The 17922-nt window shown below is 51.7% G+C and overlaps 1 protein-coding gene across 1 annotated transcript in view; it reads left to right on the forward strand.

Moving 5' to 3' along the window:
* LOC119963529 (palmitoyltransferase ZDHHC5-B-like) overlaps positions 1–17150 on the forward strand; it is a 39337-nt gene extending 22187 nt beyond the window's left edge. The window contains exons 7-9 of the mRNA XM_038792802.1: positions 11401–12276; positions 13209–13405; positions 17010–17150. Of these exons, the coding sequence (XP_038648730.1) occupies positions 11401–12007 (607 nt within the window). The 3' untranslated portion in view covers positions 12008–12276; positions 13209–13405; positions 17010–17150. The remainder of the gene's footprint in view (positions 1–11400; positions 12277–13208; positions 13406–17009) is intronic.
* Positions 17151–17922: the final 772 nt, after the last annotated feature.

The raw sequence follows: 17922 nt of genomic DNA on the forward strand, positions 1-17922 counted from the left end.
CTGGACTCCGGGAGCACGGAAAGCTTCGTTCACCCTGACACGGTAAGACGCTGCGCGCTCCCTGTCCATCCCGTAACACGCAAAATCGGTTTAGCCTCAGGTTCGCACTCCGTCCACATCACCGGGTGCTGCATCGCGGACCTCACGGTCCAAGGGAAGGTTTTTAAAAATTATAAATTCCTTGTCCTCCCTGACCTTTGCGCACCGGCACTCCTAGGACTGGACTTCCAGTGCAACCTGCAGAGCTTGACTTTTCAATTCGGCGGCCCTATACCCCCCCTCACTGTCTGCAGCCTCGCGTCCCTCAAAGTGGACCCTCCCTCCCTGTTTGCTAACCTCACCCCCGATTGCAAACCCGTCGCCACACGGAGCAGACGGTACAGCGCCCAGGACCGATCCTTCATCAGGTCCGAGGTCCAGAGGTTGCTGACGGAAGGGGTCATCGAGGCCAGCAACAGTCCCTGGCGAGCCCAAGTGCTGGTGGTCCGGACGGGGGAGAAAAACCGGATGGTCATCGATTATAGCCAAACCATCAATCGGTTTACGCAACTGGACGCGTATCCTCTCCCCCGTATCTCTACCATGGTAAACGAGATCGCGAGATACAAGGTCTTCTCAACTGTGGACCTTAAGTCCGCTTACCACCAGCTCCCCATCCGCGCGAGTGACCGACTGTACATCGCGTTCGAGGCTGACGGGCGCCTCTACCACTTCCTTAGGGTTCCGTTTGGCGTCACGAATGGGGTCTCGGTCTTCCAAAGGGAGATGGACCGAATGGTCGACAAGTACGGATTACAGGCTACCTTCCCGTACCTTGATAATGTCACCATCTGCGGCCACGACCAGCAGGACCATGACGCCAACCTCCAGAAATTCCTCCAAACCGCAAAACTCCTTAACCTCACATACAATAAGGATAAATGCGTGTTTAGCACCGACCGTCAAGCCATCCTCGGCTACGTAGTGCGTAACGGAGTGATAGGCCCCGACCCCGAACGCATGCGCCCCCTGATGGAACTCCCTCTCCCCAATACCCTCAAATCCCTGAAACGCTGCCTGGGTTTCTTCGCATACTACGCCCAATGGGTTCCCAACTACGCGGACAAGGCCCGTCCCCTCATGCAAACCACGACCTTCCCGCCGTCGACGGAGGCCTGCCAGGCCTTTAGCCGCATCAAAGCGGACATCGCAAAGGCCACGATGCGTGCCATCGACGAGGCCCTCCCCTTCCAGGTCGAGAGCGACGCTTCAGAAGTAGCTCTGGCGGCCACCCTGAACCAAGCGGGCAGACCCGTGGCCTTCTTCTCCAGAACTCTCCAGGCTTCCGAACTCCGCCACCCATCTGTGGAAAAGGAAGCCCAGGCCATAGTCGAAGCCGTGCGACATTGGAGGCACTATTTGGCCGGCAGGAGGTTTACCCTCCTCACAGACCAACGGTCAGTAGCCTTCATGTTTGATAATGCACAAAGGGGCAAGATCAAAAATGACAAGATTTTACGGTGGCGGATCGAGTTGTCCACGTACAACTATGATATCTTGTATCGTCCTGGGAAGCTCAATGAGCCTCCTGATGCCCTGTCCCGCGGTACCTGCGCCAGCACGCAGATAGACCGCCTCCGCTCCCTCCACGCAGACCTCTGCCATCCAGGGGTGACCCGCCTACACCACTTCATTAAGGCCCGCAACCTGCCCTACTCTATCGAGGAAGTCAGGACAGTAACCCGTGACTGCCACATCTGCGCCGAGTGCAAACCGCACTTCTACCGCCCCGAGCGCGCACACCTGATCAAAGCATCCCGCCCCTTTGAACGTCTCAGCATTGACTTCAAGGGGCCCCTTCCCTCTAACAACCGCAACATTTACTTCCTGGCGGTTATCGACGAACACTCCCGCTTCCCCTTCGCCATTCCCTGTCCCGACATGACCACATCGACCGTCATTAAGGCCCTACTCTCCATCTTCTCACTGTTCGGCTACCCCGCGTACATTCACAGCGATCGGGGGTCCTCATTTATGAGCGACGAGCTGCGTCAATTCCTGCTTGACAGGGGCATCGCCTCTAGCAGGACGACCAGCTATAACCCCCGGGGTAACGGACAGGTCGAGCGGGAGAATGGTACCATCTGGAAGACCATACTACTAGCCCTCCGGTCTAGAAATCTCCCTATTTCCCGATGGCAAGAGGTGCTCCCCGATGCACTGCACTCTATCCGCTCACTCCTCTGTACTGCAACTAATCAGACACCTCATGAGCGTCTTCTTGTTTTCCCCAGGAAGTCGTCCTCTGGATCCCCTCTCCCGACGTGGCTGGTCACCCCCGGACCCATCTTGCTCCGGAAGCATGTGCGGGTGCACAAGTCCGATCCGTTGGTGGAGCATGTCCAGTTACTCCACGCTAACCCGCAGTATGCGTATGTGGAGTACCCCGACGGTCGGCAGGACACGGTCTCCCTCCGGGACCTGGCACCCGCCGGCGTGCAGCCCCCCCCACCACAGACCCCCCCTCCCCTTTTTCACCCCAGCACCCCACTCAGCTTCCCCATCCCTCATCCATGGCGTCTCCACGGCCCGCTCAGGTGACGGAGACTACTCGAGGTCTATCGCTCCCGGACTCCAGGACATCAGCAGGACCATCAGCCGATCCGACGACTCCTCCTCCACTACGGCGCTCGGCCAGGACGTCAAGGACCACCAAACGACTGATCGAATCCATCTAGAGTTCTACGGTCCCATGGACTTCCTTTTGTAAATATTGTTATGTCTGGGCCAGTGGCAAGCCCCCAAATTCGACAAGGGTACGGAGAGAAAATTATTCTCCCGACGGCTACTCATATCATCAGTTCTTCCCCCCCCCCCACCCCGGGTCTCGTTCACACCCCCCCCCCCCCCCCCCCCCCCCCCCCCCCCCCCGCCTTCCTTCTCCGTAAGGGGTGAATGTGATGATATGATCTGCATACTCGTCTGCCATTGGGCCAGAACGTCGGCTTACCATTGGCCCTGGTCGGTCATGTGCCTCTCGACCGATTGGCCGAGAGGCTGAGTTAACCACGCCTCTATCAACGAGGTATAAATGCTCAGAAGCCTGACGATCGTTCCTTTCCACTGTAGACGATCGCCAGGCTGTGTTCTAGTTAATTAAAGCCTGACATTGGTAAATCACTCGCCTCGCGTGCAATTGATGGTGCATCAGTGTGCACAGCAGCTACACGAGAGCTGTACGCAGAGCAGTACTTTTCACTGAATCTCGGTACACATGACAATAAATCTAAATCTATATCCTGGGGCATCCCCGGCCTCTTTGTGGACCACTGCAGAATGGCCAGTTGTCTCTTGGGGAATGAGGCATGCCGGAGGCCGGAGAGCATTGCGGAGACTCGGTACAATGAGGCCCATGCGGCCACCTGCACTGTCACTGAGCGGTGCATTGGACATCTCAAATGTGGTTCCGATGCCGTGACCACTCTGGTGGTACACTGCAGTACACCTCCCGAGGGCCGCCCGCTTTGTGGTGGTCTGCAGTGTCCTCCACAACCTGGCACAGCTTTGGGGTGACCTGCTGGAGGTGGAGGGGGAGGAACATGTGGCCATCTCCGAGGAGGAGGAGGAAGACGAAGAGGCACCGGACCAGGAGGGGCTGGAGGACAAGCCTGGGGATGACCCGCAGGATGGAGGACAGGTGGCAGTGGCGCGGGTCCGCAAGCCCAGAGGGCCAAGGAGGCCCTCATCCTTGCCCGCCTCACATAGGACATGACGTGGTCCAGCATTCACCCACTACCCCCTTCCTACCCCCGTCCCCTTAGAATTTAATTAATAAATTCAATTGATTAATAGAAAATCTGGAATATAAAAGCTGGTAATGTTATCATGAACCTGTCATCAATTGTTGCAAATCAAATCACAGCCAATCAAGGGAGAAGAGAAGGCACTACATTTATATATGAGTTTGGTATGTCCCAGAATACTTTTCAGCCAATGAAGTACTCCAGTGATATCATGTAGGATACTTGGTCAAGCAGAAAGCAAGAATGGAAGTCACCAATTATGATACTCCAAAAGCTATAAGTCGTGTAGCAAGTTAGCAATAATTGCCTATTTTATTTAATATGTGGAGCTGCCGGCATTGGACTGGGGTGAGCGCAGTAAGAAGTCTTACAACACCAGGTTAGAGTCCGACAGGTTTGTTTCAAACATTTTTTTTTTTTTTTTTTATAAATTTAGATTACCCAATTATTTTTTCCAATTAAGGGGCAATTTAGCATGGCCAATCCACCTACTCTGCACATTTTTGGGTTGTGGGGGCGAAACCCACGCAGACACGGGGAGAATGTGCAAACTCCACACGGACAGTGACCCAGAGCTGGGATCGAACCTGGGACCTCAGCGCCGTGAGGCGGTTGTGCTAACCACTAGGCCACCGTGCTGCCCTTGGTTTGTTTCAAACATGAGCTTTCGGAGCACTGCTACATTCACCTGAGGGGCTAGTGATTTGAAACAAACCCGTTGGACTTTAACCTGGTGTTGTAAGACTTCTTACTATTTTATTTCAAGAAAAGGCAAATCACTCAAAATGCGTTTTGAAAATTGCTTTGTCTGCCACTCTGGAATCTGCATCAAGCCAAGAACTGGAAATGCAGCACAAAAATAAACAAATAATTCCAAATGTAAAAAAAATATTGGCTGCGATTCACCCCAAAAATTTCAAAGTGTCATTTTGGGGGAGTTTGGGGATGTTTCATGTTGGCCGCATCGGTGAGATTGTGGCCTGTATTGACCCGCACTTAGTCCCAAAAATGAGCCCCCATGTGAATCTCCGCATGCCTGACTGCCTCGATGTCTGATTCACCCGACTCGTGCCTCAGCTGCTTGCCGCTAACAAGGGTGATGGGACCATCAATTCAGGCGACACGTGGTTAGAAGTGAACAGCGGTTTTAATAGTCTTACAACAGAGCCTGCCTGTGACGAGATGAACTCCAGATGAACTGGCAGGCAGGCTCTCAGCATCAACCTTTATACATCCGGTTAAGGGGCGGAGCCATGGGTGGAGCCATGGGCGGAGCTAAGGGTGAGGCCAGTACAAGCTCCTCATCTCCCCCTATGGGTAGAGCCACGCAACTACACATGATCCAATACAATATACAGGCTCAACACATGTTGTACAATACAGTGTGGATTATTAGTATTCATAATTCACCACAAAGGGGAAGCTGCTTTTTTATCGCTACTTCACCACTCACTCCCAGTCAGGACACGAGGGTGGCACCGTGGGTACCTGCTCATCGCTTGGCGATGCTGACTGGCCAGGCTTCCTGACCCAGTGGATGAGAGGTGGGTCACCCTGTTCCCCCGAGGGGGTCGGGGAACCAGCAGCAGGGTCAGCCATGCTGCTTGGGAGGCAGTGGCAGCGGCTGTCAGTGCGGGCAACATGACCAGGAGGACCGCCGCCCAATGTCAGAAGAAGACGAACGACCTCCAATGAGCTGCAAGGGTATGTTACCACCTCTCTCATGGCATCAGCCCTGCCTGCCACCCCTCAACTTCCCAAACCACTGCCAAACCACACCCTCCACTGGCTGACACCTCACACCCTCCCAAATCCGATCTTCAAGCTTGTTCCTCAGAACCCCCTGGCACCCACCAACTCAACCCCTCCATATCCAGGGACGGTGCCCACACATGCTATCTGCTATAGACCCCCCTCCCGACCCATCAAACATGTGCTCACAAGTGCTCTCTTTGACCCGCAGGAGAAGATAGATGATAAGAGGGGAAGGGTGAAGACAGGGGTGAGGAATCTCAGAGATCTGAGTCCTCACCGCCTATAAGGAAAGTTCCTCCCCCCCCATCCCGAGTACCCTTCCAAGAGAACACCTTGGAGGAGAGCGCCGAGGAGAAGAGCATCGAGTCGTCACCACTGTCACCCCCACCTTCCACCAGCGCAGAGACACACACCTCGGTGGACGACATTAGTGGACAGGCTTCTGGTGCACAACCTAATGAGCATCAGAGAGCTGCTGATGCACATCAGGTGGAGGCAGGAACATCCAAGGGCAACAGCAGTCAGAGGTCTGCTGGATCCCAGGACTTAGCTAGGTCCCAAATGTCGAGCCTCTGGACAAGGCTCTCCCAGCGCTGATGCATAGCAGAGCTGATAGGACACAGCTATGACATTCAGAAGGGAGTGTCAGTGACATTGCAGCGACTGCAAGGCCGATTGGAGGGGACCAAAGGCGGCAGGTGCAGGAGATGATGCCGACAATGTGTGGTACTGAGGCCAACACTGCCAGGATGGTAACCCCAGTGAAAAACCTAGAGTATGACCTCCGCACCTTTTGTGGTGGTGTCCAAGGCATGGCTGAGTCTGTAGCAGTCATGGCTGAGGGCCTCTATGTCATGTCCCTGTCAATGAGGGGCATGTCGCAGACGCAGATGGACATTGCCGAGGCACTCCAGAGTGTGGCCCAGTCACTGAGGAGCATCGCTGAGGGTGTCAACAACAAGGTGCAGATATTGGGAGAGCCTCTAGGACTAACACAGACAGATGACTCAGTGGCTTCTGGAGCTCACTCCAGCTGCCCTTCTGCCCCATGGAGTCACCCTATGAGCACCCTCAGGGAAGAGGAAGCACTGGTGCCCAACCTGGGGCATTCCACCAAGGGGTCTACGGTGGTCTCCAGTTCTTTAGAATCCGCACGCCCGGAAAGCAGCAGGTTGTCTCAACCTTCTGATGTGCATCCTGGGGACAAGCCTAGACGTGGCAGGAGAGTAGACCATGGATGATGAAGAAGATTGAGGAGCACGAAGTGGGTGCTGGTGAGGTCACTATCAGTGGCTACTGGAAGACGGGAGTCAGATTGTAGCAGAAACCGAGGAGCACCAGAACTTTGCTCACAGCGAGTGATCATCACTCTCCTGCCTTGTATGGTGACATGCACAGTGCCAGCGCAGGACTATCACCCTGGAGTTAGGTTACACAGACCCTTGGAGCGGGGAGTAGGTGGTCGGGGAGGGGGCGGAGTGATGGGGGGTGTGGAAGGGGGGGGGGGGTTGTGTTGAGCTGATGGACACAGCTTCGTCCTCGGAGAATCTGGAGATGATGAAGGCCTCCCTGGTCATCCTGGCGTGACGGACCCTTGCCGACCACCTGCCCTCCATCCTTGGGCTCCTCCTCCACCTTCTCCTCCTCCACCATCTCAGACTAAGCCAGATGTCCTTCCACCGCCTCTTCCTCCAGCATATTGTCCCGCTTCTGTGCCTGATTGCGGAGGGCACAACAGACCACTACAAACCGGGAGTCCACCTGAGGGATGTACTGTACCAGGGGCCTGATACACTGCTCAACGACAGCATGGTTGGCAATGTGGGCCTCATTATAATCGGGTCTCCGCCTTGGTCTCCGGCCTCCGCACCAGCGTCCTCAGCCATGACCTCAGTGGGTATTACTTGTCCCCCATGAGCCGACCTGTCATCCTGGGGAGGTCTCTTCGCCTGGTACCATTCTTGATTTGGGCCTCGCTCTCAATTCACCAGCCATGCTTGGATTGGCCCGGATGCAACAGAGTGGAAAAATCAGCCCATTGTTTCGTTTATCTAAGTAATAAGCAAGAAAACTGATTTACATGAGGCACAGTGGTTAGCACTGCTTCCTCAAGCGCCAGGGATCTGATTTCGATTCCAGCCTCGGGTGACTGTGTGGAGTTTGTACGTTCCCCAGATGTGCAGGTTCGGTGGATTAGCCGAGCTAAATTGCCCTTAGTGTCCAAAGGTGTGCAGGTTAGGCCGGGTTGCGAGGATAGGGCGGGGGCATTGGGCGAGGTTAGGGTGCTCTTTCAGAGGGTCAGTGCAGACTCGATGGGCCGAATGACCTTCTTCTGCACTGTCGGGATTCTATGGATTGTCTGGATTCTATGCATATAGAACACCTGATCACATCCTCACCACTTTTATAAAAGCTTCATAACTGATTAATTATACGAGTATTTTCTGTGTTTCAAATGAACCTTAAGATGCTTGAGCTCAGGGCTTCCCAGCAATAGTCCTATATATCAGCAAAATAGGCGACAAAAATATACAACTCGCAAATTACAGCCTATAATTCCCAGCAACACATTCAGTCTTTGGAAACTCCCAGAGCTGCGAGAAGAGTGACTGTCTTTTGACATCAAAGCAGCATTCGTCTGAGTGTGGTACTGTGGAGCCTGAGTAAAACTCAATGTGATTGGGCGGGGGAACTTTCCACTGACTGGAGTCATACGTGGCACAGAGGCAGGTTTTTATGATTTAAAATTTTTTTTAGAGCACCCAATTATTTTTTTTCCATTTGAGGGGCAATTTAGCGTGGCCAATCCACCTACCCTGCACATCTTCAGGTTAGTGGGGGTGAGACCCACGCAGACACGGGGAGAATGTGCAAACTCCACACGGACAGTGACCCGGGGCCGGGATCGAACCTGGGACCTCGGTGCTGTGAGGCAGCAGTGCTAACCATTGTGCCACCGTGCCGTCCAGGTTTTATGATTTTTGGAGGACAATCCTCTTGGCTACAGGAGGTCCTCAGGGCAGATTTAGTAGAAAAGCAAAAGGTTAGGTGGATTGGCCATGATAAATTGCCCTTAGTGTCCAAAATTGCCCTTAGTGTTGGGTGGGATTACTGGATTATTGGGATAGAGCGAGGTGTTGACCTTGGGTAGGGTGCTCTTTCCAAGAGCCGGTGCAGACTCGATGGGCCAAATGGCCTCCTTCTGCACTGTAAATTCTATGATAAACTTGTAATTGTTGTAATCGTACAAAGAACACAAGGTTAGCATGCAGGTGCAGCAAGAAACAAGGGAAGGAAATGGCATGATGGTTTTTATTGCAAGGAGATGGGCCTCACGGTAGCATGGTGGTTAGCATCAATGCTTCACAGCTCCAGGGTCCCAGGTTCGATTCCCGGCTGGGTCACTGACTGTGTGGAGTCTGCACGTCCTCCCCGTGTGTGCGTGGGTTTCCTCCGGGTGCTCCGGTTTCCTCCCACAGTCCAAAGATGTGCGGGTTAGGTGGATTGGCCATGCTAAATTGCCCGTAGTGTAAGGTTAATGGGGGGGATTGTTGGGTTACGGGTATTCGGGTTACGTGGGTTTAAGTAGGGTGATCATTGCTCGGCACAACATCGAGGGCCGAAGGGCCTGTTCTGTGCTGTACTGTTCTATGTTCTATGAGATTGGTGTACAAGAATAAATAATTCTTTCTACAATTGCTTGGACTTTCTTGAGACCACATCTGTAATGCTGTGAGCAGTTTAGGTCCCAACATTTAAAAATGGATATGCTGGCATTGGAGATGGTACAGCGAAGGTTCACGAGATCGGTCCCTGGGATGGGGAGAAGTTGAGTAAATTGGGTTTGTATTCTCTGGAGTTTAGAAAGGTGAGAGGTGATCTCATTGAAATATTTAAGGTTTTGCGGGAGTTCGGCAGGGTGGACACACAGATTGTATCCACTGGTCAGGGAATGTGAAACACGAGGCCCAGTTTCAGCAAAAGAGGTTGGTCGTTGAGGACTGAGATGAGGAGAAATTACTTCCCTGAAAGGGATGTGAATCTTTGGAATCCTCTGCCCCAGAGTGATGTGGATGGCCCATTGTTGAATGTATTTAAGGCTGAGGTAGGCAGATTTTGAGCTCTTAGGAAGTGTTGAAGACAATGATCAACCATGAAGGGCAGATCAGGCCCTTTGGGCAGATCAGACTGATGGGCAGATCAGGCTGGATGAGCAGATCAGGCCCTATGGGCAGATCAGGCTGGATGAGCAGATCAGGCCCGATGGGCAGGTCAGGTTGTGGGCAGATCAGGTTAATGGGCAGATCAGGCTGTATGGGCAGATCAGGCTGGATGAGCAGATCAGGCCCTATGGGCAGATCTGGTTGATGGGCAGATCAGGCTGATGGGCAGATCAGGCTGGATGAGCAGATCAGGCTGATGGGCAGATCAGGTTGATGGGCAGATCAGGCTGATGGGCAGATCAGGTTGATGGGCAGATCAGGCTGATGGGCAGATCAGGTTGATGGGCAGATCAGGCTGGATGGGCAGATCAGGCTGGATGAGCAGATCAGGTTGATGGGCAGATCAGGCTGATGGGCAGATCAGGTTGATGGTCAGATAGGCTGGATGGGCAGATCAGGCCCAATGGGCTGTAGGGTCTTCTCTTGCTCCTACTTCTTACGTACGAATGGGCTGCTCTTTGGTTGAACGTTTCTTCATCTTTAGCTGCTTCCACCATGAGGCCAGAGGTGAAGCTGTTCACTGATGACAGCACATTAATATTCCGCTTCATTCACAACTCCTCAGATACTGAAGTAGTCCATGCCCACATGTAGCAAGTCCTGGATAACATCCAGACTTGGACAGATTCGTGCTACACATATGCCAGGCAGTGACCATCCCGAACAAGAGATAATCTATTTCCCTTGACATCCAGCACCATTATTGTCACCAAATGCCCCACCCAACATCTCGCGGGTGTGGGGTAGGGGAGCATCAGAATTGGCCAGAACTTCATCTGCACCAGCCATAAATGCCATGGCTCGAGCAGGCCTGACAACCTCACCTGTACCTCAAAACCTCTGCACCACCTACAGCTTTGGGGTGCGAAGAAATAGTTCACACTTTCAGGGAGAGTGCAGATGCAACCAAACTGAAGGGGCTTGACAGGGCAACCAGGACAAAGCAGTTTGTTTGATTAGCCCCCCCCCCCCCCCCATCAACTGGGCCTTGGATTTCTGGGGTGAGGAGTGAGGGAGTTCCAGAATGGTGTAATGAGGCCTCACCCGCCACAGAGTCCAGTGTTAGCACGTAAATCGGGTGTCTCCATAGGGCTTCCAGATTGAGAGCCATTTCACAAGATATGCCAAAGCCTTCCGAGCAGAAAGCCTTGCTAAAGACAAATCCTCTTGTTTGCTTTGCCGGGTCACCTTTGGTTGAAACAGCACTTGAGAGGTTCAACACCATCAAGCCCCCAAAGCAGGCTTCTGATCAGAAGTGAATCTATCTCCTTAAACCTCCAGCCCCTTCCCCACTGGAGCTCCGTGACTGCAGTGTGCATCATCCCATATCCGCCGCAGCAACTCACTGGCCGAGGGCTGTCCTAAATGCAACTCCAGTCCAACACCAGTGTCACCACCTGCCCTCTGAAGAAGCTACTCTGCTGTATTGTGCTGCTACACAGAATCAGATGTTGAGAAAAGGGGACCGCCTTTTCAAAGCAGCTAAGGGTGGGCGGGCAATAACGGCCAACAGTGCCCACATCCAGAAAATGGATGAATTAAAACACGAGGCCGCTGTTTTCTCTGCACTGTTATCAATCTGAATATGAAGAATTACAAATTCGACTTTATAACTTGTCTTTTCACTGTTTTCATTTCAGCCGTGTGAAGTCCACCACGAAGACCCAAAAAATAAATCATCTGCAGGAACAGATCCCGTTGTCCGTTGTGGTAACTTCTCGTACCACAGGCTGTGCCCTCTTAATAAACAACACTGCGACCAGTCACTCCTCTGCTTTGGACATCCCAACTCCTCCCTGGTCTGTAATCACCCTGGCTAGCCCCCACCGTGTAGCCTCCCTGACTAGCTCCTCCCGCATTACTGACCTGCCCAATTCCTCCTGCTCGGTCCCTGCGCCAACGGACCCACTTTCTGTAATTCCATTGAAAGCCTCTTCCCCTGAGACGGACCCGAGTTACTCTTGGCCTGTGACTGCCCTGCCAGCCATCCCCCCTGGAAATGCACTGACCACCCACTCCGCTACATCTTCCCTGACCAACCGCACTGTTCTGATCGCCATGACTGAGCCTCTAACCGTAACTACCCTGCCTGTGCCGTCTGTTGTAATTACTCTCAGCAGCCCTCCTCCTGTGACTGCCCACACTCTACCCTCTGAGATAGTTCCCCGTACCTGCCCAAACCTGTCAGTACCCAGCCTCGCCCGAACTGTTCAGAGTTGCTCCATTGCTGTAACTGGTCCGACTTGATACCAGTCATTTACCCTTCCCATTAATATCATTCCCATAACATTTGTTCCTTGAATAGCAGCAAAGGCCAAGAGAAAAGTCACTAACCTAACCTGACAGTAGAAATATTCCAGACTGCCCTGACCTCTTGATATAGCGTCGGCTCAGACTTGCACAGCGTTTTAACTGGAGGAGGTGTTCCCAAGATATTACACAGTCACCAGGAGGACAGACATGGAGCCAAATGAGGAATGATCCAGGAGTGTTTGTTCAAAATCCTGGTCAGAGAGGTGGGTTTTAAGGGGGATGCGGAGAACACTTCCGCTACGGAGGGATTTCAAATAGGACTGGTTTAGCGGAAGGCAGATGTTTCAATAGTGTTCTGTTACAACTGGGCCTCAGCCCCTCCATTGCTGTATTCAAATGGTACCTTCTGCTGACCCTTTCTTGCCCCATTTTATCGACAGGGCACAGACATCGAGGATTGATGGGTGCCAAATGATAGCAGCCACATTAAAGTAGTAAAACATCACACGGTGCCACACAGGAGAATTATCAAACTCAATTTGACACAAAGCCAGAAATCAGGAGAGGTGACCAAAGGAAGGAGAGGCAGAAAGGTTTAGGGAGGAAAATTGCAAAGCTTTAGGCCCAAGTACAATCCCTGCAGTGCAGAAGGAGGCCATTCAGCCCATCGAGTCCGCACCGACCCTTCGAAAGAGCACTCTCCACATGCCCACTCACCCATCCACCCCGCCCTATCCCCATAACCGAACCTGCACATCCCCGGTAGCTAAAGACACGGCCACCGAGAGTGAGGCTTTGGGAAATTGGCGATGCTGAAGAAGCCAGAAACACGGAGATCGTAATTATTTACTGGGCCGAAAAGGAGATTTGTGCCACAGTTTTGAGGCCGCTCAAGACCCTGCTACGGAGGGCGGCATGGTGGCATTGTGATTAGCACTGCTGCCCCACGGTGCCGAGGACCGGGTTCGTGCCCAGCCCTGGGTCACTGTCTGTGTGGAGTTTGCACATTCTCCCCGTGTCTGTGTGGGTCTCACCCCCACAACCCAAAGGTGTGCAGGGTAGGTGGATTGGCCGCGCTAAATTGCCACTTAATTGGGAAAACAAAGACCATGCTACGGTAATAATATTTTAGATTTCTTTTGTTACTTAGCTTTTAATGCTTCTCAACGCTAATTGCTTTTTGATTTGTTTGCAGCACTAACACCAGCCTGCTTCCCAATGGCAATCCCTTTACAAAGAATTAAGATGGAGATCAAGAGGGCTGCTGGAAAGATACCGTATGGGTTAAGCTGCATACGAGGAGCCCATTGTCAGTGTGCCCAGTACCCTTAACTGCCTTGTGATTGGCTGCGTTTGACACATTCTGTGATACTCCACTGAGGAAAATTTGCTGTGAGTGATCATTCGGTAGCGAGAGATCTGATTGGCCACACCAGGTTGACACTAATGATTTGATTGGCCACACCCAGTTGTCACCTAATGATCTGATTGGCTATATACGGTTATCACTCATCATTTGTGTACCTACTAGCACTGGCTGCGGTCAGTGTTTACATTGGGTCAGCAGAGAGCCAGATGTAGGGCTGTGCCTATCTTTGCCGATGGCGGATATCACAAAGCAGCAGCAAGGCTAGAGACTGAACTGCTCAGCTCTGGCCTCAAGCCTTCCCTTGTGAGTTGCTTTTCCCTTTGTTACTTTTTGTCTACCAGTCTGCCTTGGCAATGGCTGGGAAAGGATTGCGATGCCCTTTTGCCCCTGGCACATTTTTTGTCAATCCATTTTTCTTCATTTACTCTATGATAATACACATACGAAAGGATGTGACTGTGCCTGTGCCAGCTTTTAGAAAGAGCCATTGGTCCCAATCCCCTCTCTCACCCCATCATCCTGCAACTATTCATCATCAGGTATTCGTCCAATCCCTTTTTGAAAGTTACCATGGAATCTGGTTCCACTGCCCCTTCAGGCAGTAGATATTGGTGTGCTTTTCTGTCAATGACCAAAGAACAATACAGCACAGGAACAGGCCCTTCGGCCCTCCAAGCCTGTACTGGTCAATATAGCAACCTTGGCCAAAATGCTCAGCACTTCCTTGTGCCGTATCCCTCTATGCCCATCCCACAATGTGTTTGTCGCGATGCCTTTTGAACACCGTTAATGTATCTGCTTCCACAACCTCCCCTGGCAACGTGTTCCAGACACTCACCACCCTCTGTATAAAAACCTGCCTCACACATCTCCTCTAAACTTTGCCCCACGGACCTTAAACCTATGCGAGATGAAAGCAACATGTTTTGTGAAAACAATTTCCCCACATATCCCCTTTGGCAATTATCTCAAATTGATGTACTCTGTTATCAACCTACCTTTCAGTGGAAAGTCTCTTATTTACTCTATCAAAATCCTTTATAGTTTTGAACACTTATATCAAATGCCCCCAACCCCCATCCTTCTCTGTTCTAAGGGAACAATCCAGTTGTTCCCATATTTTTTAACTTGTATTTCCATGCCGCTTTTCACTCACACCATCAATGTTCTATGTTCTATGTTCTACGCAACAGGGCAGCGGGTTGCCTCTGTTGACCATCCGATCTTATCCTTGCAGTGGGATTTGAACTTTCCCACAATCTTCTGATTTAAGAAAGGGGGGAGCTGCATCTACAAGAGTGAAATGGTTTTAACTTCACTCTGCCAAAACTTTGCGAGGCCGGTGTGAGGGAGGACCTATGCAAATGGTTCTTTGATGGTGCGTTTGGACTGCACTTATGAACATAGGAAAAGGGAGATGTCATAGAATTTACAGTGCAGAAGGAGGCCATTTGGTTCATCGAGTCTACACCGGCCCATGAAAGAGCACCCTTACTTCAGCCCACACCTCCACTCTATCCTCGCAAGCCCACCCAAACTTTCAGACACTAAAGGGCAACTTAGCATGGCCAATCCACCCAACCTGCACATTTTTGTACTGTGGGAGGAAACCGGAGCATCCGGAGGAAACCCACGCAGACACGGGGAGAACGTGCAGACTCCGCACAGACAGTGACCCAAGCCGGGAATTGAACCTGGCTCCCTGGAGCTGTGAGGCAGCAGCGCAAACCACTGTGCCGTCCATTCAGCCCCTCAGGCATGTTCCTTCATTCAGTAAGATCATGGCTGTTCTGCGCCCTAATTCCATCCAGCCACCTTAGCCCGATATCACCGTGGTTATCAAGAACATTACTGATGGAATCAATTGCGTTGCTGCTTACGTTAGACCATTGGGGTAGAATAAAAATCATCAGTCAAGAAGAACCTTTGAGACAGGGAAATAGAATCGAAAAAGTCAGAAGGATTTTTTAAAAAACGGTTTATAAATTTTGTATTAACAATTGTTATTCAGTGGCTTTGGAGTCAGACGTTGCTGGCCAGACCTCTCTGGCTGTTGAGAATTTCCCACCCCCGCCAGTGGGATTCCCAACGGCTTGGGATGCCTTCAGTGGGAAATCCCGTTGAATAGCAGCGGAAGATAGAATCCCGTTGCCAACGAACGGCGCGCTTCCGAGAAACACGCGCCTGGTAAATCGGAGAATGCAGCCCGTGGTTTCAGACTCCTTTTGAAATTTGAGGTCAGAATCTAGTCTGCCAGTCCTGGTGTCGCACTGAGCCAGTGCTGCACTGTCAGAGATGCCATCTTTTAGATCGGATGGTCAACAGAGGCAACCCGCTGCCCTGTTGCGTAGAACATAGAACATTACAGCGCAGTACAGGCCCTTCGGCCCACGATGTTGCACCGTCATGTGAAACCCTTCTAAAGTCCCTCTACACTATTCCCTTATCGTCCATATGCCTATCCAATGACCGTTTGAATGTGGATGTGAAAGATCCCATGGCACTATTTCGTGGAAGAGCAGGGGGGGCTTATCCATGCGCAATATAACCCCACACACATGGTCACTACCCCACATCCCCCCTCCCCAAGTGAGGACACCCTGCTATGGGATCCCTGGGCACCCCCCCCCCCCCTCTCTTCAGGCCACCCGACACCTCCTTATAGCCCCCCTCTTCCAGGAACACAACCACCCATCTCCCCAACTTCCTGGAGTCCCCTTCCTACCTGCCCTGCAACCCCCCCTCCCCCCCCCCCCCCCCCACCCACCCTTCATATCCATCCTCCAACCTGCTTTCGTGGGCATGGCCTCCTACGGGCACCCTGGCAGTGCTGCTGCTGGCTTGGCAGTGCCACCTGGGCACCTTGGCAGTGCCAGGGTAGCAGTGCCAAGGTGCTTGCCTGGCAATGACAAGGTGCCCGTGTTCCAGGACGAGGGTGAGGGGAGCCACCCTGTCCTATCCTTGGCCATTCAGGGTCCTCCGATGGCCTGGGAGACCCCCTTTGTGCCATTCCGGACCAGCACTGAAAGGTGCCTGACTGCAGCCTCCCTGGGGAGGCCAGTATATATCGGGTAAGTAGGCCTTAGTCGGTTTAAGGCCTACTTACGCGAGTGCGACTCTGTTTCTATTACCTAAAACATTTGTCTGGTCATGAATTATTACATTACTAACTGCGGGAGCTTGCTACGCACCCATTGGCTGTCCTGTTTCAGCCCTTTCAACAGTGCCGATTTTTAATTGGCTGACAAATCCTTTAAATGTCCTGAGATCATTAAAGGCACAAATTCTGGCTTTTGTTGTTTTGAAAGAAAATGCTCCTGAGTTTCTGCTGGGGCGGTCTCAATCTGCTTCTGTAACTCTGTCAGGAAATCCACGGAGAGAAACGAGATCACTGACCACTTTCAGCCATCGACACCCTTATCCTTGTGTTTCTGCCCTGTTTCCAGCCACATTAACAGTGGGAAATTGGGGAAAGTTCCACCAATGCTCGGGGCTAAATCTGTTTTCATGTTGGTTGAGCAGCACATTTTTGAGCACCAGGGAAGTTTTATGACTTTGATGCTATCAAGGTAGCAGCAATGTGTACTGTAGAAACTCAGCTGAATTTCTACTTGTTTTCTTCCACAGGAATCCTGGAAACCACTGGCCTGGCGTCCAATCCGAAATGTAGTCTATAAAAGTATAGGTGACTCTGAATTTTAATATAAATGCTCAAGGAGCTGACTCTATTCTGTTGCAAAGTTTGCTTCATGTTTACAAAAGAACATTTCTGGTTTAATTAAAGCCATGTATTTACCTAAAACCAGATTTTCTGTATTGTCTTTTGAAGGGGGCAATGCTCTTTTTGGATTTAGATTGGATTTATTGTCACATGTACTGAGGTACAGTGAAAAGCATTGTTCTGCCTACAGTCATAGATTATCATAGAATTTACAGTGCAGAAGGAGGCCATTCAGCCCATCGAGTCTGCACCGGCTCTTGGAAAGAGCCCCCTACCCATGGTCAACACCTCCACCCTATCCCCATAACCCAGTAACCCCACCCAACACTGAGGGCAATTTTGGACACTAAGGGCAATTTATCATGGCCAATCCACCTAACCTGCACATCTTTGGACTGTGGGAGGAAACCGGAGCACCCGGAGGAAACCCACGCACACACGGGGAGGATATGCAGACTCCGCACAGACAGTGACCCAAGCCGGAATCGAACCTGGGACCCTGGAGCTGTGAAGCAATTGTGCTATCCACAATGCTACCGTGCTGCCCCCACAGTCCAGACAGATCGTTCCATCCATGAAAACATAGGACATACGATAAATACACAATTTAAATACATAGACACAGGCATCGGGTGAAGCAGATGGAGTGTAGTGCTACTCAGCAGAGAAGATGTGTGAAGAGATCAGTTCAGTCTATAAGAGGGTCATTCAGGAGTCTGGTAACAGCGGGGAAGAAGCTGTTTTTGAATCTGTTTGTGCATGTTCTCAGACTTTGTTATCTTCTGTCCGATGGAAGAGATTGGAGTGGGAGGGGGCCTT

This window comes from Scyliorhinus canicula, chromosome 3 (genome assembly GCF_902713615.1).
Source record: "Scyliorhinus canicula chromosome 3, sScyCan1.1, whole genome shotgun sequence".
Classification (NCBI taxonomy): domain Eukaryota; kingdom Metazoa; phylum Chordata; class Chondrichthyes; order Carcharhiniformes; family Scyliorhinidae; genus Scyliorhinus; species Scyliorhinus canicula.